Source organism: Gymnoscopelus braueri, assembly GCF_963280865.1.
Source record: "Gymnoscopelus braueri genome assembly, chromosome: 17".
Lineage (NCBI taxonomy): Eukaryota > Metazoa > Chordata > Actinopteri > Myctophiformes > Myctophidae > Gymnoscopelus > Gymnoscopelus braueri.
Genome location: NC_137617.1, coordinates 28,561,630 through 28,588,410, shown reverse-complemented (window position 1 = coordinate 28,588,410; position 26,781 = coordinate 28,561,630). Strand labels below are relative to the sequence as shown.

Sequence of the window (26,781 nt, the reverse complement as noted above, 5' to 3'; positions counted from 1 at the left end):
AGGAAAAAGATGATCAAATATTGCGCCATAACCTTTGTAGTACAGCAGTAAAATATTAAGATCTCAGGCGTCACATAATTCGATAGGTTACCATTTGCGGGTTAACAGCAGTGTTGCCATGTCGGATTATTATAAGCGGCTTTTTCTGTAAAGTTGGTGGTTGCGGTGTTTGGGCTTGTTTCTAACGTCGTGTACTTGCTTATTTAGGCGTGCTTCCACATTTTTTTTTTTTTTTAAACAGTGGTTCTCAAATATTTCCCCACATTTTATTTCAAGAGTTTGCTCATGTGGCCAAGTTGCTTCTTTAGGACTTGTTTTCCTAGACCTGGCCGCTTATTTCTTTCATAAAATATGGCAACACTGGTTAACAGCCGTGCCTAGAAGAAGTTGATTGACTCCCCCCTCTCCTCTTGTTGAGGTGAGGATAAGGTCGGTGGACTGACTCTATACACATCTTTATTCTCTTTAGAAATCCCATCGCAATGAATCCCCCCTGTGGAAGATGCAAGAAAGCAGTTTATCCCACAGAAAAAATAAATTGCCTGGACAAGGTAAGGGATGCATGGTCTTATATTAAATATGACTAAAAACTGTACATTTTCAGTCCGTTTTAGTTTAATCTAACAATTTAGGCATGTAGTCTTATTTATTTAGTTAAAATGATGGGGTAGCTTTCTTGATACAACTGTGTAAGCAGGTGATGATAGTTTAAATGATAGTTTGCTAGGTCAGTGAATTAAAATAGCCTAATGTAAATTTCCATGTGAACAAACAGAACAATCTTTTTTTTTGTAGGAGTCAACTCAGTGTCAATATTTAACTTATTCTCTATGGCTGTGTGGTGTGCGTGTGTGTGTGTGTGTCTCACTTGTGGAGACCCACTTATCAACATCAATCAAATGAATGTTGCCCTGCAAGCATCAGTGTTCCAGTTGCATTTCCCATGCCAACCTCAATATAATAAGCCCATCCAGTGAAGCTGACAGGCAACAGCTGTGCTCTCATGTTCAATGGAAATGGAATTTTCCCATGCTGTTATTTAAAAATTACATTTAAATATCCCTTTTAGCCTGTTCCAAGTCCAACTAGAGAAGACATTAATTGAGGCAGCCAGGGTCTTTTCCTGTGGTGGAAAAAGTACTACTTTTTTTAACTTAAGTATAAGTATCAATACTGCAACGTAGAAATACTCTGTTACAAGTAAAACACTGGAATGAAAATTTACGAGTTTTCAAATGTATAAAAATCTTTAGAAAATAGCAGATCTACAAGCTCACAATGCATCACGTGACGCATTGTGAGCTTGTAGATTGGCTATTTTCAAATGGCCAAAATGTATACAGGGCTGAAGTGGTTAATGTATTGTGTCGTAATAATAATCAAAATCTATTTAACTAGTAACTAAAGTTTTCAAATAATTGTAGGGGAGTAAAGGTATAATATTTGCCTCTGAGATGTAGTGGAGTAGAAGTAAAAGTACTGAAATTTGGAAAAACTCCAGTAAGTAAAAGTACCTCAAAATTGTACTTAAAGTACAGTACTTGAGTAAAAGTACTTAGTTACTTTACACTACTGGTCTTTTCCATGGATGTGGGCTAGTCTCAGTGGGTCAGAACGGGCTATTACACAATATTTACTGTTTCTTAAAAACTGACCATTACTGGCGACTGGAATGTTGTTTGTGCCAATAGGTATTTCTTATATTTATCCTCAATGTTCCGCTGTGAAATGTCTCTCATACATTCTCTGTCAATGTCTTGTCTTTTCCTAGTATTGGCACAAGAGCTGTTTCAGCTGTGAAGTGTGCAAGATGGCCTTGAGCATGAACAACTACAAAGGCTTTGAAAAGAAACCTTACTGCAGTATGTGAGTGTTTACACCGCAATAACCATGCTGATAACCTTTGCCGGAAATGAAAACTTACTCTGTGAATCACTGTAGTTTAATAAAGAACCTCTTCTTGTAGGTAGGGGCACAATGCACCCCAATTATGTTGAAGGGGCTCAAGTTCACATAATGTCCAAGCAAATCAACAACAGAGATATTAGAAAGGGATTTTGAAGCTCAGAAATATCTGTTATTTGTGAAGTAGCTATAAAACACAGGGAACTGTGGTATCTGATAACTTCTGGTATCTGAATAGAAGCACCCATTTCATTTGCTTGGTGGTTTGTACAGACATAGAGATGGACAGAAAAGATGTTGTGTGTAAATGTGTTGTAAATAAGGAAGTGTGAGCAGACAGAGGGTCTAATTATATGACCTTCCCTCGATGTGATCTGCCATTGTTTTTGTTGTACCATGCAAAATTATCACCATCACAAAAACTCTCATAAACTGAAATACATTTCTGCAATCTATGGAACATCACACAAGCAAGAAAGTAGCAATGAGCAACCTCAATGACTGAGAAACATCTGTGGCAAAGACCCAATATTACTTTCTGTGCAAGCTCCAATGATTTGCAGGTACAAAATATAGAGTAGTCATAAGAATAGACGCAAAGGAAAAAAGACACATAACAGGGCAGCAATATCAAATATACATGAGGTGTGTGAAAAGAAGAAAGAAAGAAAAATAAGGCAGAATATCACAGTCTCTTGTGCAAGAAAGAGATCACTTAGCAGCAGATATCAAACATGTGAAGTGTATATGTGGTAGTGGAACAGCATTGGAGTGTATTCATAGTCATATATACATAAAGTAATAAATGATGCCTGTGTGAGGGTCTACTGTATGTCGCCAAGACTTGGAGGAGACAGGGCTCAGTGCTCTTTGGTTGACAAGTGTAAACTGCTCCATAGTCTGGTTGTATAGGTATTGCTTGCCTAGCCTGCCTGACGACAGCGGCATGAACAGATAGTGGCTGGGGTGGTGAGTGTCCTTGATGATCCTCTCAGTCTTGGCTGGGCACTGCTTCTCATATAAATCCTGGCGGGAGGGGAGCTCACTTCTGACGATGTGTAGGGATGTCTGCACCCTGCACCACCCTCTGTAGCACTCGGCACTTCCCATTCAGGAGGGTGATGCAGCTTGTCAGGATGCCCTTGATAGTGCTGTTGTTGAACGTCCTGAGGATGATGGGGCTCACGTTCTTCAGCCGTCTGAGGCAGTACAGATGTTGCAGCGTTAGCAGAGCTGCTAACTGGCTGTTCCCCCGCACCACCTCCTACAGTGGGCTTGTGAGCCTCCGCCTCAATGTTGTTATTCTCATCATTTATTTTAATGTTTAAAAAGTATATTTGTGTATATCTGCTTGCTTATTTTTCTTTTTAATTTGAGTTTAGCTGCTCAGTTTAGTGTCTGGGACTGGCAGTGCTCCATTATGCATGTGCGCAGTTGTGAAGATCGTGATTCATGACCTCACCTGTGACCTGTCTCCAGTTCACAAACTTTAATAGTGTCCTCAATCGAACTGTCAATTTGTAACCCACGCAAGCTTCTTTTTAATAATAGGCTTAACAATGTTATAGGGTTACTAGGGTTGCTGCCAGCTTCAAGTGTTGTGTTTGTGATCATTATGTCATTTAATGAGTTTGGAGGGAGGGTGGGACAAATCTGAGAATTCTCTTGTTTTTCTGGTTTCTTCCAGGCATTACCCCAAAATGTCCTTCACCATAGTGACCGAAACCCCAGAGAACCTACGACTTAAACAGCAGACCATGCTCAATAGCCAGGTTAGACACACATATGCCTACAGTACGTAGACACACACGCACACATGCATGCGCATGCACGCACACACACACACACATACACACACACACACACACACACACACACACACACACACACACACACACACACACACACACACACACACACACACACACACACACACAGTCACACACACACCACAGGATAACCTAATCTTGCCACTTTCTCTCCGCTATCATCCTCACTCAATCAATCACCTTGCCCTCTTTGATTATGTCTAATCTTCACCATGCTCTCCCATATCCCCCCTCCTCCCCTACTCTTTTTCTCTGTCGTCTTTTGTCTTGCCATCTCTTTCTTCTCCATCTCGGTGTTAAATATCATACCGGTAATCTGTCATGTTTAGTCCATTGAATACAACTCATACAGCAGTTCCACAAGATCACAATGCTTCGTGATGCAATGTATTGTGAGCTTGTAGGTTGACTATTTTCAGCATGCAATGCCAGGCGCGCAATTAACCATGGATGTCACTTTAAAGTGCATGAGAGATTTCAGCACTTTCATCACAACCGCATCAATGATAAATTGCTATGCTCTAGGTGGTTTGGGTGGGATTGGAGTTACCCATTAATTGATATGGATGATTATAACAAGGCCCAATGCATAGATATACACAGATAGACACAGCAAAGTAAAATAAATAGAATTACTTACTACCTTTAAAAGGTTTATTTCCTTCCCAAAACCCATTCTGTGCAGGACAGCACTTGGCTATGGACATCAACTGATTCATTCTGTTCTGATCCATGGAGGACACCAGTCTATTCTTGACCAAGGCCAGCTTTGAAAAAGAGTGTTCCCCACTTTCATTGGTTACCAGTAAAGTTAGAAATAGCCTGAGAGCAATGTCAATATTTGAGAAAATAAACTGCTGTTTTCTTAGAGTTGCAAAAGTGCCCATGTGTGTTTTATCTCAGCCAAGAATACATTCCTCAAATTGGTCGATTTCATTCACAATATCGCTCTACAAAACACTTGTGTATATTTTTTTAAGATTTGTCGAATTACCCTGTCAGCTTGGGGATTGTCTTGATAATTTGCTAGTCACAGTGCTCCTTCAGCCTCTGCAGCCTTTTATTTAGATTTTTTTTAAAGCTTTCTTTTTTTCTTCTTATCTTTGTTAAGATAGGATTTTGGAGAGACAGGAAACTGAGGGCAGAGAGGGAGAAGAACATTCAACAAAGGTCTCCAGGCGGATTCAAACTGGGGACGTTTATACAGAATGTGCAGGGCTAAACATAGCACAATTAGTGCCCTAAGATTACTCTGGTACTCAAGTACAAATTTAACTGAGCAACTTTCACTTGTAGTTGAGTAATATTTGGAATACCAGGAGTATCTATCCGTTTACTCAAGCGCTGGGGTTGAGTATTTTGTCCACCACTGGTTGAACTTTCAATAGTCATCACCCCCCAAGCCCAACACTGCCGTACATTAAAAACTAACAAGATTACACAATGCTACAAAATGCTAAAGTTAACATAGCTTAATAATTAAAATTACATATCCTTAGCACATTTTTCCTCTTCTTCTTTTCTCTTTTGTACTGTGCTCCGGATGGCTTTTGAATTTTCATTTTCTTGTAATCAGTCTCCACTTCAGTCTCCACATAAGCAGTGGTGGACAAAGTACTCAACCCCAATACTTGAGTCCAAGTATAGATACTGTCACCTACTCAGGAACGGTACAGGTCGTTACGCAACAAAAAAATAATAATAATAATAATAATATGTGGTCCATGCACTATACGGTTTTCTACCAGCGCTCCCCCTCTGAACCTTTTTTGTGCACCATTTTCAAACTTTCCTTCAGACAATTTTGCCACGGTTTACTTCACACAAAAATCAATTAATGTGAACTTGTGAATCCATTGCATAAATCAATGAGCAACTAACAAATTTAACTTTTGTCCTGTAAATTTCTTTCTGTTGTTGAAATATTTAAAATCTTTAACTACTCATTTATATATTTATGACTATATTTATTTATGTATTTGCTTGTATAAATCATTGCCAACCAAGAGCCCCTGGTGCCTCCATTCAGGGGAGGCCCCTAGGCTTCAGACTATGCCGTACAGCGGCATACATCTGTTTAGCATTAGCATAAAGGTCAGTGAACCCAATGATGGTAATGTCAGGAAGACCCTCAGCTCTCTATTCTCCTTGTCTAACTTACACAAGATGCCAAACTTAAGATGCTGTTTCTATACAATTCAGCCTGAAAACTAAATTAATCCAAAAGTAACAATCTTCAAACAACAGCAACCGAAAACATTTCAAAATATTTTCATGAGTCATGGATGTAAAACATTGCTGTAGTTTAAAATCCCCAGTTCAACACAAATCATTTCAGTCTTATTGAGGGAGAGTTATACCATCATCAATGGTTTTGTAACAGATTAAAATGAATGCAGTCCAGTGAAGCTTTAATATGTAGCTAAGTCTAAGTTCAGATGTATCAAGTTGCACTGTGTAAGAAGTTTGATTATTTTGATGGTGAGTGCTGATACAAGTATAAGACTTTTCTCTCTTTCCTTTCCCTTCATCCCTGCTAAGCTGCGTTCATTGTTTATAACCATAAAAGTCAAGGCAAGCAAGCTTGCTCACTGAGACAGCATGTTCCTCATAGCAAGTACATGACTCACCCGTGTGTGTGTGTGTGTGTGTGTGTGTGTGTGTGTGTGTGTGTGTGTGTGTGTGTGTGTGTGTGTGTGTGTGTGTGTGTGTGTGTGTGTGTGTGTGTGTGTGTGTGTGTGTGTGTGTGTGTGTGTGTGTGTGTGTGTGTGAGAGAGAGGGCAGCCACAGGGGTCTGTTTTACTAAATAAATAAACATTTTGGGTTATGTTCTACAGACCTAACCATGGGTTAAAAAGAAAAACTTGACACAGTTAAGTCACTAGTGCATGTGTGCATACTTTATGATTCCTAGGCTCCTCTCTAGTGTTGGTGTATCGTACAGGAGCCAACTTTTTAAACAGTATGGGAGGTAATGTAGGATGTTTACCTACAGACTGCACCCTCAGAACATTATGCCATTCATCTGAAAATGTCTGCCCATGAACTTGAAGCCCATAGATAGCTCTCTAACCACTTGAATAGCCGATCTACAAGTAGATTGGCTATTTTTGCCTACGAAATTTGGTGTAGAGGTAGAAAAGCAGTCCAAGTACAGTTGGAACTCAGGTCTGTTTTACTAAGAATAGATCGGTTTAAGTGGTTAAACAAGGGTTTGGCACTGTCACTTGACAGAATGCAGATTCACAGACAGTTATAAAACCTTAAAGTTTGCTCCTTCCGGTGCCGTGTCTTAACGTGGATCGAGACAAACTGTACATTTGATTGGATGGTTGTTCCTTTTATTCCTGGCTCTGACCCATACCAGTACTTCTATCTGTACTGTCGGTTGCTTGCTATCTATTGGTCTCCACGGACAGAACTGAAACTCACCACACAGTTGTACAGGATGACTGTGTCATATTTACTATTGACGTAATTTTCTGAGAGGGGTGTAAATCAACGGTACAACTTGATATGTTTAGGAAATTATTGTAATGCATGATGAAATCTTTAATTTCACCATAATTGGATTGAATTATTTTGATAGGATTAATCCATTTGACTACGAAATTATTTTATTATTTTTTAAATACAATGAATTTTCAAATGTGACTGGAGGAACCGATTTACTGGAATATAATGTGCTCAGCAAATTCAAAAGGTGCCAATTTGATTTGGGCTAAAAAATACAGTAATCTATTCTAACATTCCAAATCGATGTAGTAGAATGATTATCACAGTCATTGATGCATTTTACACCCCTGAGTGGGTTGTAGAATTATATGAGGCAAAACTAACTATTTACAGCATCTTGGTTCATCTACAATACAATAGTATATACTTTATATCGCTCATATCGCTTTATATAGCTCTTTTTTTCAATAACACTTCACTCCTCAATGTTGAGGAACCAAATCCATCGACTTTTACTCTTAATTTTGTCTTCGTATATGAGATGTAGCAATGAAAATCTTGGAATCTTGAACCTCATGCCTCAATTAATAACACTTCTTGAACAAGGTTGTCCTAGTAGCTTCTTGGTACATCGATACCTGATGTTACTCAGCTTCTACTTAGTTGCGTGAAAATAAATAGCACATCTGCAAGCTCACGGTACCTTGCACCGCGATGCATTGTGAGCTTGTAGAGCTGCTATTTTCGGGGAGATCTACGCGCAACCAGGTACAAATCAAGCATTAGTCAATCCTCGTGTCAGCTTTCATGAGTTGCTCGAATAATACATGCCTCTAATACCCTATTTGAGCTTATACGTATGGCTGTTTGGAAACTTGGTAGTAGTGTATGTTTCTGTGTGTGCACCAGGCGCTGTACAAGGAGGATTTTGAGAAGAACAAGGGGAAGGCGTACAACTTCGTGGCCGACACTCCAGAGATGCAAAGAGTGAAGAAAACACAGGATCAGATAAGCAACGTGAGTGTGGTACATGTCTAACCCATTAAGACCTGAGGATGATTCTACAAATGCCTTCTAAATCAGTAGTTCTCTCTTTCAAGATTTTTAAAAAATGTTCAAAAATAGCAGATGTACAAGCTCGTAGATCTGCTATTTTTGAATAGCCAACGCAAAAATCTAAAATAACACAGATGCTTTCCCGGGTTTTAATGGGCTAATAATACAGCCTTGTACAGTATGTACACTGTAGAATCCCAGAGTCTGGTACTATTTGTACACTTCCTGAGTTAAATTACCTTATTTTAACTTTTTCTGTGTATCTAGAGCTGGAAACTTTTAAAGTATGCACATTATATTCCGCCAGAATGTGAAAAAAATAAACACGTCCTGGTACTTTTTGGGGAATGTGAAATGGATGTATTCATGTTTGAATTTGAAATCCATAGAACCCCAATGTTAGTGAAACACAAGTGGCAGGAAAACATAATGTAAAATGTTTAAATGAATTAAAAGCGTGAATTTGAGACCTGTTTAGAAATACAATGAAAGTGAATTCAGAGAGAAAAAAGCTCTCACAGAACAATGGAGCAACAGATCTATAGATGATTGACAATATTTGGACTTATACCATGGCCAGGTAGCCTCTATCAAAATCCAATATAACTTAAAGGGAAATTTAAAAGCTGAAACCACCTATTTAACCATTGAAGCTGTTTTTACCATAACCTAACTAAAAGGACCTAACTAAAAGGATACTGTGGTGTTTTGTGCAACTGTATTTTAATCAGATTAAAATGATAAAAACTGTTTGTCCCTTAAGGACATGCACAAAATATACACATGTTGAACTACAGTGAACCATTTTTATTTACAAGTAAAAACGAAGCCAGTCATTTCACTGCATAAACATGCAGCCACAAATTATTCTTCCCAAATCTTTCTGGCAGACATTCTTTTAGAGACTTTTTGGAATAATGGCGATCAGCACAAGAGGCTGGGAGTTTCTGTCAGGAGAAGGAGTCCCAGTTGCGGGGCTGTGGCGGTCACTCTAGGCGGGAGCCAGCCAAGGATGTCAGCATACAATCCTTCAGAGACACTCAGAGGCAACATTTCAGACATTTCTCCAAGTCCACCACGGAGAGGCTGCCCTATATGGTCAAAGTCTCTCAGCTGTGGACTCAGAGGGAACGTCCGCTCACTGATTCCAACACACACACACACACACACACACACACACACACACACACACACACACACACACACACACACACACACACACACACACTTTTTTTCTATGGGAGCAGTAGCAGAAAGGAATGATGTGCGATAAGATGGTCTCAAAGGGTCTCAAATGTTTTATTATATGCTAGGCTACTAGTTTATTTTCTTTCATTTCCATCATTCTTTCTTTCTATCTATCTTTCTTTGTGTTTGATTCTTTCTGTCTGTCTTTCTTTTTATTTCTTCTATTTACATTTACTCACTGTCTCTATCTGCAGCATGCATCTTCTGCAAAAGTTTCCTGTCTCCATCTGGCCAACTGGATGAGTGTTTTGCTTGTTTCTCCAGTGGTCCTGTGAGGACAGTAGGTCAGAAGAGGCCAGTGACCCCCTTCTCTTCCTGGCTAAAGGTCCAGTTTCTCCCCTAAATGTCATGGCTGAATTCCTTTCGTTTTACAGAGGGTATATAGACTATGTCCTTTTCCGTGACTTAATTTTATTTTTTAATTGTTCCAAAATGTTTTGTCCAGCGTAAACTTGAACATACTTCAAAGCATGCATGGCATGTTTATGAATGCATCTTTGATCCGAGGACTCAATTGTAACTGGATAGCAAAGTTTACCCTCAAAAAGAAAAGAAAAGAAAAACCCTGGACAGCTGAGCTGTCTCCTCATCATATCACCATAACACCTAAAATGGTAGGCTTCTTCTCACAGCCTGTCCAGAGAAAGAGAGAGCAGAGCTTGGTGTTATGGGCGTGTGTGAATCAAGGGTATCCATATCCATTTTCTCAAACTTGAGTTAGAGTGTATGGTGAGGATATGGTGACCCCTTGTGGTTCTGACAATTCATGTGTGTGTGTTTTTGTGATCAGATCAAATACCACGAGGACTTTGAAAAGAGCAAGATTCGCAGTGATGCTCCTCCCCCTGAAAACAGGAAAGGTACTGTACAATACATTCGCCTGTATATTCAATCATATATTTTGTATTTGATCAGAGGCGGCCTTAAGGTTCTGGGAGCCTGTTTCAAAAGCTAACGTTGGGCCCCCAATTGTAGCCCCCCCCCCACACATACGGCTGCTTCTGTATTAATTGTTGCATTGATCACATGAATGTGTGTGTGTGTGTGTGTGTGTGTGTGTGTGTGTGTGTGTGTGTGTGTGTGTGTGTGTGTGTGTGTGTGTGTGTGTGTGTGTGTGTGTGTGTGTGTGTGCGCGTGTGTGCATGTGCGTGCTTGTGTAGATGATGAAGAGAAGCAGCCAGCCCAGCCTCAGGTGCACAATCAACAGCCGGGGCCAGTGCGCTCTGCTGCCGTAGCACCACCTAGTGGTGGGGTAAGGAACACACATGGGGTGGCATGGCAATGCAACATATTGATGATATTAGGTTATAGGGGTAGATGACCACATAGTGCTTCAACCACATAATCGTTGGTCCTTGATTAGATTCCGGCCGGAGACTATGTTGTCTATTTTTTGCCCATGTATATGCAAACCGATTAACCACAAAGCATTATTTTATACTTTGTCATAAATCTATAAGCTATTTTCAAAAAAAAATCGCCAATAATGACATGCTCAAAATAGGAATTGATTATCAATAATCTTTTATAAACAATCACATTGATTAGTTCAATTAACTTTTCGCGACCCATAAATTTGGCCCACAACCCAAAGATGGGTCCCGACCCACTGTTTGGGAACCAGTGCTATAAGCAACTACCCAACACTGTAATCAGGACACCTCATGGAGTGTGCATGCATATTGTTGTGTGTCTCTGTCGACTCCAGAAGCGCTACCAGGCCTTGTACAGCTACACGGCGGCAGACGCGGACGAGGTGTCCCTGCAGGAGGGGGACCTGATCTCAGACGTGGAGCCCATCGACGACGGCTGGATATACGGGCGCAACCAGCGCACGGGCCAGCGTGGTATGCTGCCTGCCAACTACGTCCAGGCCGTCTGAAAGAATGAAGATGTCACCAAACATCAAGAGAGACAGACAGAGATGTATCAAGGGATATACCAGGAGATTTTCACTTTCTACCATACAGTATGCACTATCCCTGTAGAAATTCAGGAGCAGTCAACGTCCAACATTAGTTGTCCTGGGGATCCACACTCACCACCGACATTCAGGATTTTTAAATTACTTTTTGACATAGAATGAAGCCAGGTTAACTGTTTCTTTTTTTTTTCTTTTTTACATTTTCAACATATTCACCTTTAATGATATGGCCAAAATAGGTGCACCAGGGTTAAAGTGGTTAAATGTCAGAAGTTAGATTTTTCAACATTTTTCAAATTGAAGAGGGTGGCACTAGTTTACAGGTCTCCAGAGGGTCCAGTATTGATGGCTGACTTCATGAATTCATACACAGTAAAATCCTTGGTGTTAATTTATCTATGAGAGTGTACAAATGGAACCAAATGGAACTGTAAAGGTCCATTCAGTTACATTTGTAGACTCCCATTGTTACAGACATCGTAGGGGTCCATTTGGAGTAACAAGTCAAAATAAAAAATATTCTATCAATGTGTGGTGGTTCTTTGTCTTGACTCTTAACAGAAATACTGATTGTTGAAATCCAAATGTTTTTTGATGGATAAGTACCAGTGGGTATATTATGCCTACTGACTGTAGGCATAATATTGTATAATAGCTCTCCAGAGTTGAGTATGAGGATCAGTATAAATTAGCGGGACGACCATGTTAGATTTTAGTGGTTCTAACTTGGTTTTACGCTGGGACCTGAATTTTGTCTTAACAATTAAGTTAGGGCCCAACATATTAAATAGCATTATGCTTCAATTAACACTGTTCTTTTAGTGACACTTTTACAACGTCTCATTGCCTCCTTTTGGATCCTGACCCATCCACATGACAGATATTGTACTTTAGCAGTAGAGGGCAGCACCTGCCTGTGTACCGTTTACCTAGAACAGGTCTGTTCCAATCAACAGTGACATTCTACAGCAGTTAAAATACCCAACAACCTGTGAGATTGTGGCCGATATTGCAGCTAGTGATTTAGAGCTTTTTTTTTTTTTTTTTTGGGTGAGATCTGACGTTCATAGTGACAGAACACTATGCAACCAAAAAAAAAAAAAAAAAAAAAAAACAGAAGTCTCGCTAGACGAGATTGAAATCTCGAGATTGAAATCTCGTCTAGCGAGACTTCTGTTTTTTTTTTTTTTTCTTTTTTTTTGGGACAGTGTTCTGTCACTATGAACGTCAGATCTAAAAAAAAAAAAGCTATTAAAATATGTGATCTAACCTAAGGCCTATCCGTGCACCTTTTAAGCTGTGGCGGCTCAGGGGTGGAGTTATGAAATTTTTCTACTGTACCATTCATCCTAAGATATCATAACGTCATAGAAAAGGTAAGAAAACTTTAGTCCAAAATTCTCCTTTAAGTAAAGTTTAATATGCTATACTACATTTCAAAGCAGTCTCTATTTTGTAATTACTTAATAGTCTGGAAAAAGCTAGGTCTTATGCACACCTGATCAGCTCACAGACGGGTGCGTAGGGAGGGATTAGATGTCTACAATACAATAACAATGACCCGCACACCATCTACACATGCACAATAAGGACAACTTTATTTAGGCAACATTTCAGTGTTAATAGACCTTCTGTGAGATGCCTGAAGGAGGTCTATTGACCGAAACATTGCCTAAATAAAGTTGTCCTTATTATGCAAGTGTACACGGTGTGCTCCTGCGCGGGTCATTTTATTGTAGTTACATTATCTAAATTCAATAGATTTAATGTTATATGACCATGCTTGTGTCAAATTGGCCACACGTTTATCCTTTTTTCCTCAGTCTTGTCTTTTGTAAAGTAATTGGCTATGATTATAAATTTCCCCAGTTTCATACAAAACTCATAATAGGCCCTATATCAATATGTTATGGGTGGAGTCATGTTATATCAGCTGTATTCCCTCTACAAAATAAAAGGCTCTTAAGTGTTTTATCAATATAAATCACATTAAGGGATTAAAAACGTATGATTTCACCTTAACCTCCAATTAAAATACTGCACATTTACCAACATCACCAATTAACTAAATATTTTTTAGATGCTAGTTGGTTACTAGGAAATGATGGTGGATTGGTGATGAAAGGTGATTAGCTGATTACAGAAGTGGGCGCTAGGTATTTACTAGTATGTTGCCAAGGTGCTACTAGTTGGTCGAGTTTAAGTACTACAGTAGATGTCATCCGAAGTTACTCAGAACAAACCAGTGTATGATGTAAGGCTGTGCTGCTTCAGAATTAATTCAAGATGCAGTATAATAACATAAAACATTGAGGGAACATAGACACACTCCCTTATGGAATAACATTTACCTAGATACTTTATTAACCTTTTTTTAAAACATTGAGGGAACATAGACACACTCCCTTATGGAAATACATTTACCTAGACACTTTATTAACTTTTTTTTAAAAACAACAGTATTTAGCAAAAACAAAACAGTATTTACAATGAGGTATTTCTTATGGCTAATTTGCCAAAATTCAAGCTGAAATACTAAAGTAAATTCAAATTAAAGAGATATACATAATAAAGTTGTAAAGTTGCAAGTAAAACCACAATAGAAGCACAAGTAATTAAAATTTGATTATTCCACATGATCTGAGAGGCTCGTTATCTTGTCATTTATCTTGTAAAAGCAGGGCCGCTTAAGTGACGAGCGTTGGCTCACTGTTGGAGAAGAAAGTGATTCTCTTGTCGACTCTGTTCTGCAGCCTTGGAGGAAGCCACATCAGCTGTTCTCCAAGAAGTGTGGCACTTCTTGCTATGTTGTCCTCGCACAGTCTACAGACAACAGAAAAGGGGTATATTTATTTTGTGCCAATGTCTTCCCAGAACACATGACACACACTACGGGCCAAAATACACATCCAATGTGGGTTTTAACAGTTTAAGCGCTAAAAACACAAAATTAATCATTCAAATTCGGGAATAAGAAAATATAAAATTAGCAGTTATGTCAATATACAATTGCCTTGAATGAATTTTGCGCATATCCCCCTACATTGGTGCTGTAAACACTGTAAAACAATTTTTAAAAAAAGGCTCACAACTCACTTTTTTGTTACATACAAAACTTTATTTATCCAAACTAAACTTGAATAAAAGATGAAAATTGTATGGTGCCAAAATATACAATTGCCTAACATATCCCCCCAACAGTGTCCACTGTGTAGTTGCGCAACAGAATGGATCAACACAAGGCTACTCGACTGGTAGACTATTACACAAAGCATTGCAATGTATACAAACAGTGGCGAGGGGCTTTAAGCATTTATATGCCCATTTCACATACTGTACACGCGTCAAATCCAAGGTATTGCTCATACAGTATAGGTTTAGACTGGTAAAGCTCATTATGCTGTAACATGCACTGGTCCAAGAAGGAACAGAGCAGAGGTATAAATAGCTCACAGACGTAACTAACTGTGGACTTTGTTAAAACGCCTAATCATCTGTGAATGCACGGCAGATGATGGAAGGCAATATGAAAATGCACTCATACAGTACGTGCTGCCGATTGCAAGTGCTCATGACGTAGAGTCACACAAACAAAAATGTGTGTGACTGGCTGGGAATGCATTATTATTATCCTCACATTGCATTAGCACCAGGGGCCTCCTTCATAAAAACTTTCTTGGGTTTATGCTTAAGATCATTTCCCACATTACACATTGTATTTATGCTAGATTAATAGAAAATACTTAAGACAAAGAAAATGAAGTCGTTTTAAACCAGATTATGTCACCTTTGATTCATGCATTTCAAATTATCTTAAATTTGTTTGCACATGACCGTGGTTTACAGTCACCTTTGCCTCCGGAAAAGGACCTGTGCCCCACGAGAAGTGTTTATTCAGACGGAACCACAGAAAATAATAAAATCAACCACGCCTACAACCGTAGGGACATTAATAGCGCACACAAAGTGCTCTTTAATGTGTGCCTGCTCGTCGGCTGCAAGCTGAAAATGCATCTACAGTAGCTGCCAAGCTACACAGAATAGGCCATACCACAGTGGGCAGAGAGAGACCAAGTTCCCTCTGGAAAGTGCCTATAGCTAGGAATCCCAGGCTGGAGAGTATTTAGGCATCTCAGCACATAAATCTAACAAAACATTTATTGGGAAAATTAAAGTGACTCTAAGCCACTCATCATGAGCCAAAAGGTAATTCCCGTCTCTGAAAACTCAATTCTCTTCAAAGTGCACAGTTGACTATGTCTTCCAGTAACACAAGAACAGCATGGTTGAGTTAATGTGCCAAACAAATAAATGCCATGCCAAAATGTCATAACATAGAGCTCTCTGCAGTTCAGAGGATGCACGCTGCTGTGCTACAACTCAACATAACCAACAGGAATTTGACTTATGCCTAGTCTGTAGAGATACAATAATGTCCACATTCTAAGTAAGGTTTAATCAATAAGCACTTGATTGGCTTGAACGCAAGTGGTTACTTACAGTAGAACCCCAGATGCAATAAAAAAATAATTGCATCGCTTTTCCTGGCAGATGGTTCTTACCTGGAGAGGGAGTACGGCTGGGTCTGGAAGAAAAGCAGGTCCTTGCAGTGCTCCTGACATGGAGCCCTTAAAACAGCAATCTGATAAGAAAGGATTGATGGCATGGAGATTACGACTGAGTCACAGCAGTGTCACCATCTCACCTAAGCTTACACAGTTAAAGTAAACAGTCAAATCCACACTCAATAATAAATACAGACTAGCTTGATGAACAGGTCTGTGAGGCATCGGACTAAACACAGTGTGTGTGTGTGTGTGTGTGTGTGTGTGTGTGTGTGTGTAAGAATATACAAATTATTATAGAAAATATGACCATTTTAAAGATATTCAGAGGGTACTGAGCAGGGTAAATCTGGCAATTGAAAACTGTCCCACCCAAAGCTTTTCCTCTTGCTTTTACATATGCGCTGCTGTCTGATTACACAGTCTTGGGTGGGAAATCCATGTAGGAATCATTGCAAATTCCACTTCACAAGCACAGAGACCAGTTTACCTTATTAGGCCCCCCATGAATAAAAGGAAAACACTACTGTGTCGTGTTTTTCCTATTTATGTGAATGCTGAGTACGATTCACACAGAAAAGCCCTTTAACCCACTTACGGCAAGCTTTTTATTTGTATTATCATGTAACAGTTGTACTTAATAATTAATTAGCTAGTTATATACAAATTATGTCAGCAAAGCGGATTACATGGAAGGGGATTTATTTCTTTGTTCGCCTGTGTAATGCATGTGATATTTTGCTTACATTTAGCTAAATCCCACATGCAAGAAAAGAGCTTGGTCGGTCTGTGTCACGTTCATTGTGACCATTCTGTGGAATTAAGTCCAAACTTTTCATGGCTGAATAGGACAGTGTCTCGTCTCTGTCAAAGAACCACAGTGTTCACATCCAGCTTCTACAGAGTCAAGTGACATGATCATTATGATGACAGCAAAGTGTCAGCATGTCATATACTGTAGACCTACCGAATCCGCCAGGACACTGAAGTTGTGGCTTCCGCCGAACACAACTACGTCGTCATCCTTGCCCCGATATGCTGTGTGCCACAGTCTGGGAAGGGGGGACAGAGCAGTGTCAGTTTAGACATAAACAGATATAGCTGTTGATTTGCAGTCCATACACTGAAGTTGTGTTTTCTGAACAGGTGCGTTTGTGTTTCTGTGTGCTAAACAGTGTAAGAGAGACCGAAAAGATACAGCATTTGAGGATGAGAGATGTGGAGAAGTTAGTAATCGGGTCTTAGACACCGTTTATGCAGACTATTCATGAGGAATAGCAATGGTGACTCGTATTTAGATTGCACTCACGTTTTTGCAATAAAAAGTGGAGATATTTGGCCGATAACAGAAGGCAAGGACATTTAACAGTTCTCACATTTCAAGGAGTAATTTTCAGGTTAGAGCTTCAAGTTGAGGGTTAGAACTGAGGTCAAGATAAGGTTAGGGTTCATGCCAAGCATGCAAGTTGCTCCAAGGCTGGCTGGCTGGCTGTCGGACAGCTTACCTGGGCTTGTCCTCGTGTGGATGCTCCCTCTGTCTCCACTCTCCCTTCAGTGCATTAAACTCCCATGCATCACCTAGAACAGAAGCTTAACTCTAAGTATGGGGGCACGCATGCATGCATGAAGAAGACTTGTACTGACAGATTTAGGACTTACTCAGCGATTTTCCATCTATTGCCAGGCCTCCAAACATGAAGAGGTTGTTGTCTGCTGTAGGGGTGAGGGTGTGCATAGAACGCCCTATGGGTGCGCATGAGGAGGGGAACTCACTGGTATTGTGGAGATAAACAAACGTCAGAATATAGCACAGAGCAGCCATGGTCAACGAAAACTAGACAATGAACCAAGTTATATCCTTAACATTGCTCTACATTTTATGTACCACAGGTGCTAAACAAATCATTTATCGTTTTTCGTATTAGAGTCACAGCATTCTTACATTTGTGTCCAGGTCCAAGTGTCCAGATCCAAGCAGTACATGTCCAACTCTTTAGTTTCCTGCAAACAAACACAAGTGATAGCAATTTTTTTTATATATCAAATCAGTCCTAACATTCACAAGCTATCAGTAAGAAAGTCAAGTCCATCAAAGCAACCTTTTCTTAAAACAAAGATCTCTGCTTCAGCAAGATTGACAAATCCAAAATATATTATATACATTATATTTATCTAATTATTTATTTGCTTATTTATATCAAGTGTGTCGTATATATTGTATATTATGGCAAATGTAGGAAACATGATCTGTTGGGTGGGGGATGGGGGGGGGCCTGGCGAGAGTTTCTCACTACATAATTCCTGTCCAAACTGGGTTTTCTTATGCATGTACAGGTGAAGCTGTTCTCTGACTTCCCTGTCATAATTAGGATCCACAACCACTGAATAGACAGACATCATAACTAAGTCAACCTCATCCGTTGTAACAACGGTGACATAATCTGTCTTTGTTCCAGGAATTAAAACGTTTTACATGATTAACTCATAATATGTTTTGTAGGCTTGGGTCCCTCTTAAGATGTCAAATCTCTCTTTTAGGTCTCGAGCTTGAAACCCTGCTCTGGATGGTGTCAGCGCGCTTATTCAGTTTTTGATCCACATTTCCCGGTCTGCTGGGAAACGTCTTCACTTACTGTGACTATAGACTGCTCCATAACTGTATTTATTCACATGAGAGATGCATTTAAACAACGCACTTGGCATTGATCGAGTCCACTCACCAAGCCACCACAGACGTAGCCTTTACTCCCCAGACTGGCGCTGGCATGGCTGCCTCTAGGGGCAGGAGCAGGTCCCTGGGGATGACAGAAGTGAGAGGGGACATGCAGTCATGGACAGTAAAGTGACCACTTGAACCCTAGCCTAATTATTCTGGGGATAACATTCGGTGAAAGATCTAATAGATCTAAAAGATATTCAAGTGTAGAGTGAAAACACGACAGGACCTAGTATAGAGCCCTTGGTAATCCAGTCAACTAAGTATAGGGTTTACGTGATTAAATAGAGTAGTGTAGTAAATGCAGACTAGCTTGATGTACAGGTTTTATTTTAAGTTGGTCTGATCCGTCACAGACCTGTACATCAAGCTAGTCAGTATTTAGCAAAAGTCCCTACTTCACAACCCCAATTACACACAGCCTTCTCACAAACCATCCGTTACATTTTTAGGATTCTTTTTTCATATCAGTTTTATTGTAGAGGGCAGTGAGGGATAGATGAGATTGAATCCGGCTATTGAACCAGGTATTGACACTTTGCTTGGAGAAAACAAAGATATAGCAACTTTGGGCAAATTTTTTTTTTGCTTCAGCTCCATCATGCAACGTTCAATCTGTGCTCTTTTCAAACATTGTTTGGCATGCACTTTGTTGGTATTTGCCCGAGGCGGTACTCAATCTCAATATACTATAGTAGACAGCCAGGAATGGGCCTCCCCCCAAGATTCATGAAAACACTAAAACTGTCTGAGCCACCACCCCAGTCAATTACTCCCGTAGCATATAAGGCTGTGTTGTGTACAGAGAAGAGACTCAGGCCCCGTTTAGACGACAAAAGTCTCTAGAGAAAACGGCAAAATAAATGATTAGATGCCTCCCGTTTAGACGGCAACGGCGTTATCCGTGTAAACATGCAATACTGGGGAATCCGCAAAACGTGTGATGTTAAAAAGTGAAATAGTATTTGGAATGTATATATTTTTTGTAAATTCAGATGGGGGTCTGCGGAGAAATACAATAATTTGACATACACATGTTTGAGGACTGTTTAAGCAATAATAAAAATAAAAATAAATAAAATCAACTACACTTTAAAAACAAGCCCAAAAAAACGCAACCCGCAACAATATTTACAAGCAACTTTACAGGTAAAACAAGCCCAAAGTCGCTTATAATAAGCAGACATAGCAACCCTGCGTAGAACCACGCTGCATTGGTGTATGTAAACAAACAGCTGTGACAGGAAGTAGAACGGAAGTGGCTAAATACGCATGCATGACTGGTCAATCTGGCAGCGCGTCACCACCACCTCGCCACCTGGCATGCACACTACATCGTTTTCAATCACCGTTGCGCCTCCGTCTAAACGCAGAATAAAAAGTGAGAACGCAACGGGGACTTTGCCGTTTTGTCTAGAGACTGTTGTCGTCCAAACGTGGCCTCAGTCCTCTCACTGAGCATTTTTCAATACAATATTACAGAACAGATGATCTCACACTCCCGTACTTTACCTCAGTCTCCGGCTGGGTCCATGTAGCGGTGCGAGTGTCAAATACATGAACCTCGTTGTTCCAGCCCCAGCATCTGTAGAATGTGGTTCCGATTGCTGCCTGCAGGACAAAGATCACAACATTTTAAGATAGGAGTCATGATAAAAGAATCTTATAGAATTCACAGCATGATACCAACTATAATTGTTACCCTAAGTATTGATTGACATGGACATCTTTATTGACAAAATGCATAAGCTTAAACACATTTGTACATATTTGTCAAAAGGACAAAATACAATAAAAGTTGAGCTTATTTCCATTGTGGTCGTTTGAGATAATGTGAAAACTGTGTAAATTGTTGCTGAGCACTGTGCGTGTGTGCGCGTTTCCCCCTTTCTTTTTGGGGGGATGGGGACATTAGTGCCAAACTAAGGAAATGGGAGTATCTAAATCAACTTGTACTTAGATAACTCTCCAAGTAATCGCAACTACAAAAATTCTGGACCCGAGTTGGCTCTGTACTTTTTCCGGCTACAAGCTACCCAGAATATAGATGCTGGGGTTCAAGTGCTTAACGAAAGATCATTGGTTGTCAGTTATTGGTAGTGTTACATGACAGTTCTAGACAGTAGCAAGAACAATATTAGATTTGATGTTCCTACAAATTGTATTCATCCATCTAGAGACGACTGATCTTCTGCAGTTCTGTGATTTATTTACCCAGGCCGTCTCCTCAACAACAAAGCTGGACGAGGATGAGTTACGGATTTCCTGTAGGGTCTTGCATCCATACCCGCCAAAGTAGATTAGCCTACACCAGGAAAAACAAAAACCCAACAAAAAAAACGTGTTATTTGAAACATAATACTTTATCACAACAACAAAGCATCATAGAGTAAATAGAAATGAAAACTAGAAAAAGTGCTCCTCGGAGCACAAGTCTCCGCCAGGTCAGGTAAGTTATTGTGGCCTCCTGGTGGCGCTATAATAGGCCAATGTGAAAAGGGTGGCATTTCTTCCTCGGCCTAGTGGGAATGTGCGTGCAAATTTTCACGGAAATCGCACGCCGCGTTCATGATTTCAGACATTTTGTTCAAAACGGACCAATCCTGCAAACTTTGGAAGTCAACCTTAGCCAATCAGGATGGAATATGAAATATCGGACAGATGCGTCTTGATCACATGACTATAGAGATACTGTGTACCGATTTGTGTGATGTTTGGATAAAATCTGAAGGATTAATATCCAAAAATGTATTTGACATAAGTCGGCCTCCTGGTGGCGCTGTAAAAAGCAGATGTGAAAAATGCAGTGCAGATGTTTTTCCTTGGCCTCTAGGGAGTAGGCGTGCAAAGTTTCACGCAGATCGGTGCAGTTATAGTTAAAAATGCAAATCGGCCTGTTATAGCGCCACCATGAGGCTGATGTGAAAAGTTTTAAGTGCCATTTCTTCCTCGGCCTAGTGGGAATGTGCGTGTGCAATTTTATGCAAATGGCAAGCTGCGTTCATGATTTGAGGCAGTTTGTTCAAAACTGACCAATCCTGCAAACTTTGGATGGTAACCTTAGCCAATGAGGATGGAATATGGAAAATCGGACAGATCAGGGTTGATCACATGACTATAGAGATACTGTGTACCGATTTGCATGAGGTTTGGTTAAAAACTGTAGGAATAATGGGGAAAAATGGGTTTTGCACAAATCGGCCTCCTGGTGGCGCTATAACAGGCCCATGTGAAAAATTTGAGGCAGAGGTTCTGAATTGGCATCCAGGGAGAGTGTGTGCACAGTTTCGCAGCGACCGGGCCAACGGTGCCGGAGATTTGGTGGTAACACACAGACAGGACGGACGGACGGACACACGGACGGACACACGGACGGACGGACGGACAGGGGCGAAAACATACTCTCTCGCCATGCCTTTCGGCCTGGCGGAGACAATAAACTGGCAGAAATTATTATAACACAAAGTCCTCTAGTAAAGATTTTCTGAATGCATGGCAAATTTAGACCCAACACCTATTTCCTGAGTCAGAGCTAAACATTAGGTACATTCAATTTCAAAACATCTCAGCTTTATCTAAATCTGTTATACATGTTGTTGAGGTGCGAGCAATTTAGGTACCAGTGGTTCTCAAACATTTTCATGTTAAGGACCCCCGTTTGAAAAGATTTTGTGCCAGGGACCCCCATAAGAGAAGACCCCATTTTCAAATAGCCGAAACATAAAAAAATAAAAATCACACCCAGTGTGAAATGAGCGGTGTTATCATCACAGTAATGGAAGCATGCACTTCCTATTATTTTTTTGAAGTGCGTGGTGCTATTTATAGGTTATGAATGTCGTCATGCGTCTCGCTAGCCAATCACAGTACCCCGCCAAAGGGTATGAATACTTATCAGCCAATCACAGTACAGCAATTCCAACCCCACTTATAGGAAAAAACAGGACATAAGTGTTTAAACTGTTCCAAGGACCACTGGGGGTCCCCGGAACCCACTTTGAGAACCAGGGGCATCTACAAATTAACCAGGAATGTGAAAAACCTGTGTCGGCACTATAATCTTCACAGGGTTGGTCAATGGGCCAGGGGTGATTGTCAGACCAGGTGTGCGAGGTGGGGGCAGTTTTGTGGGACAGTGGCTTGAAAGACGCTGTCGATGGTAATCTGAGAAAGGTTAGACAGGCAGACCTGTCTCTGTGTATCCAGCAGCTGTGTCTGTTTCGTGGCGAGGGCGTCAGTCCTCTGGTGTCTGTCACACTCTTCCAAGTGTAGGGCTCCTCTCTCAGGTCAACACTGTGGAACTAATGCATAGGAGCACAGGTTGACTCTACAGACATTAAACGGGTCGGCAAGTAAGTTTGGCCTTGGGCCAATGCTTTTCTAAGCCATTAGATGGCAAGCCAGAACACAATCAACGGCTAATGTTTAGAACTGGAACATTCGACATACCGCCTTATATACAATAATTATATTTCTATAAAAGTTAAATAAAGATCTGTGAATTATTACTGTACACTGAAAAATATGTATGTGCAATCCAAGTAATCAAATGTTACAGGTGCTGGTAGAAATGTTTGTATAATGATTTTGTGCAGGCCCCATCCTTGAATGTGGCAGGATATTTAGTTCATCAAAAAAGTTAAAAATAAATATTTTATCTGGAGACAGTCTTACTCCTTTTCAAACAAGAGATATGTCATTGTCCTTAGATACAGACATAATCAGTGTATTGTTTAAGGCATGTAAAACACAGTTTTGTTTTTAAACGTGAGAGAAGTTTCCCATCTAAAAGTCTAAAAGAGGGAAGGGAAGTTGACAGTGAAAACAGAACATTCAAAGGAGAATGGAAATAACTATTCATCCTACCCGGTTTCATTAAAGCAGAGCCATTGTGTAACTGAATGTGGGACTGTTAGTCAAATACTGTAAACTATTTACAAAATAATTTCCTGGGCCAAATATTATCGCTGGCGTGCCACTTCACGGCCCGCCTGTTGTCTACCACTGTATCCTTCACTCTTACTGCAGTTGCTGCTATAACACTTCCCAATAAAAGTTTAGCTTATCAGTAAATTGACATAATGTGCTAGAAGCTATAGGAAAACATGTTTCCATGGGATTAAAACAAACCTTTTTCTTTTCATTTCCCTAAGTAAACGGTGATGTGCTATATAATATCTAAAAAGACAGATACAGTGGAGAGCTGCTTTCACTTCTCACGTTAAGACAAAGGTTGTTGCTCATATTCCCTTCTACAATAAGACACTCACTTTCCACACCCCCGTCTGTCTGCCTGCCTATCTGACTGCATGCTAATCAGCCTCGCCAAATAATCAGGTTTCTGCATGTCACAGATAGTTTTCATATCAGTGTTACAGGGTCAGGCAAAACAGAAAACAAAAAACAAGTCAACCAACACCCTTCCCTATGGCCTGCTGTTAGTGACGCATGAATATGATAATTCATTAGCAAAACAGCTCAGTGGGGGGTTATGGATCAAACCACAAAGCCCCTCGGGGCCCAGGCAAACCCTACCTGGTTGGTGTAGCCAAGGGAGTCGCACCCGGCGAACATGTACAGTGTGCCGTTGAGATAAGAGCTGCAGAATCCCGACAACTCTGGAGGGACCTCCCCCGTGATCCCCCTGAGCTCCCTGGTTGCACAAACACAGAAAAGAGGAAGGTAAATAACTGAGATGACAGGTTGGGGCGAACAAACACACATGCAAATCTAAAGAGTCATAATGCGGTTGATTTTGGTAGGTCTTAAAGAATGCAAAAACAACCTGTTAAAAAAAACCTGCTCCCAACCGATGTGATGTTGACATGCCAGGGGGCTTATTTCTCCTGATAGACTGAAATGTCATAATACATTATCTTACCATGTCCCAGTGTCAAGATGGCAGAGCCACAGCTCACTGCACGGCACCAATACATCTTGTTTGTTATGTGCCTGTTAGGAAACAAAGTCAAGTAATAGAATCAAACAAAATGTGTATTTCGCCCAGCAACATTACACTGAGCATTTGGAGGTGATCTTCACAATGTAGAAGTCAGGATGAACTATTTACAAGCCAATTTTATTGTCTATAATAAGACAATAATGTCCAATCTACTGTTGGAATTATTGTTCTCTACTGTGACTGTCCTGTATATTCTTGTACAAGGACATACTGACACACACGTTTAACCACTAGTCATATTTTATACTTGAGCTATTCGAAAATAACTAATTTTTTTGCTCTACCATTTTCAAACAATTCAGATTTTATTTTTGATCTTTAAGATTTTTGAAAATATTTTTCAAGAATTAGGTTATTATTATTATTTTACATTTGTCTATGTCTATAATAACATGCCCAAAATAGGGACACCATGTTTAATGTGGAGTTGAGACAACATTCTATGCATAAGCTCAATTTCCTTACATGATCCCCTCTTTGCAATAAAGTTCTTCTGATTCGAAACAGGGAGCAATCCATTATTGTTGTTTTGTACTTTGTGGCACAGTACCAGCAATGAGTTATGGATGATTTTTCTAGCTAGGTAATATTTCTTGATCAACACTAGTCTGTTGTAAACCTAGATTGGGTGAAGCAAAGGATATTGGCCAGACATTTAAAACAAACTTTAATCTTGTCATGCATTGTTAAGTTCTACAAAGACTAGACTCAATGCTGCTGCCTCAGAGATGGTTCTCCAAAGTGCTGTTTTGGCAACAAGGTGTTAATTTGCGATTAAATGCAACAATGGGTAATTCTTATCTATGTTACCCCTAAAAAGAAGCTTCATTTGGGATTTTCCTTTGGAAGGTGTAGGCTGTGTGACGGATATGCAGATGAGATAACAATAACCTACTTTGCGCAGGTATAGTCAGTCAGCCAGTCAGTCAGTCAGAATTTAAAAGCTAGGTTAAGTAACATCACATTCACATGTATTCAAAACACCACAAATAATTCATATTAATGAAACGCATCTTACGCGATAACCTCCCAGAACGTGAAGTATGTTGTCCTCAATAAAGGCTGTGTGGCTGCTTCTCTCCAACTGGTCCTGCGCGTCCATCCTCCCCCTGGTTGGCTGGTGCTCCTCTCCTCTGGGGCACAACTGTTGACTTGAAGACTTCCACCACCACAACACAGGAATGCTAACAGGAAACACCGGACACCACGACTGGATGAATGGGGCTGTTCTTGCTCTGACAAAAAAAATATAAAGAGGAAAAACCAGTCAGGGGAGGAGATCTGGTTGTTTTAACCCCTCCCGAGTCCTTAGTGTTACTTGCAATCCCATGTGATAATAACAAAACGCTCGCCCCAAAACACAGTCGCCCCGGGGCAAATCCGGCGACCTCGGTACGGTCGCCACCTGGTATTCCTAAACGTAACCTCAGTGAACTATGGCTAAACCTAACCTTATTCCTAAAAACGTGACCTCAGCAAACTTTGCCTAAACCTAACCTTATTCCTAAACGTAACCTCAGTAAAACGGTGACAAAACCTAACCTTTTCCTTGACTTAACCTCAGTAAAATCATGCCTAATCGTAATAAACGTATTTCTATTCTAACATTAAACACAAATACAAGCACCGCTAGGGATGAGCGTGTTTTTGGGCGAGTCTTCCGGTTACCGTATATTAAAATTCTACCCAACTAGGGAAGAAACGTATAAGTTAACATGATTGATTAATGTAACCAATTCCTTCCTAACTAACTCTTTACCTTTGGGCATTGACCCTAACCTACCTCTATGACCCTGACCCACATCCAATTCAATACACACAGGCCGCCGTCCTGCACCACTAATCACCTATTCATTAAGGATACACGCATCAGGTGTGTGGACCACTGATAATACACCTTCAACATCATAAATATGTGTGGCGTGCGAATGTGTTTATTTCTCACAGATTATGTGCACAATTTACAAGTGATCAGTGGTGTAAAAAGTAAAAGTTTCAATACTGCAATGTAGAAATACTCTGTTACAAGTAAAAGTCCGGTAATCAAAATATAGGCTACTTGAGTAAAAGTGCAAAAGTATTGGCATAATAATATACTTAAAGTACCAAAAGTAGAAGGT

General features: G+C 40.2%; 2 protein-coding genes across 3 annotated transcripts; one reads left to right on the top strand and one right to left on the bottom strand.

Moving 5' to 3' along the window:
• The first annotated feature begins 408 nt into the window (after positions 1-408).
• LOC308104270 (LIM and SH3 domain protein 1-like) lies at positions 409-11,946 on the top strand. The gene is made up of 7 exons (XM_080454664.1): positions 409-551; positions 1,772-1,866; positions 3,593-3,677; positions 8,100-8,207; positions 10,285-10,354; positions 10,655-10,746; positions 11,203-11,946. The coding sequence occupies exons 1-7, from the start codon at positions 483-485 to the stop codon at positions 11,374-11,376; spliced, it is 693 nt and encodes a 230-aa protein (XP_080310790.1). The 5' UTR covers positions 409-482; the 3' UTR covers positions 11,377-11,946.
• A 1,806-nt stretch (positions 11,947-13,752) lies between these two features.
• On the bottom strand, positions 13,753-25,880 carry LOC308104305 (kelch domain-containing protein 1-like). Of its 2 annotated transcripts, XR_013934815.1 has the most exons (14): positions 25,680-25,880; positions 24,581-24,651; positions 24,235-24,352; positions 22,888-23,000; positions 20,914-21,004; positions 20,212-20,310; positions 18,704-18,778; positions 17,926-17,984; positions 17,643-17,755; positions 17,489-17,561; positions 16,951-17,035; positions 15,981-16,060; positions 13,849-14,241; positions 13,753-13,776 (listed from the first exon to the last, which is right to left on the bottom strand). XR_013934815.1 is itself a non-coding variant. In XM_080454708.1 (13 exons), exons 1-13 carry the CDS (start codon positions 25,761-25,763, stop codon positions 14,106-14,108), a joined length of 1,197 nt encoding a protein of 398 aa, XP_080310834.1. In that variant the 5' UTR covers positions 25,764-25,880; the 3' UTR covers positions 13,761-14,105. The 2 variants fall into 2 exon arrangements, 1 of the variants encoding a protein (XP_080310834.1); XM_080454708.1 differs by having other exon boundaries at positions 13,761-14,241.
• Between the last annotated feature and the right edge of the window lie 901 nt (positions 25,881-26,781).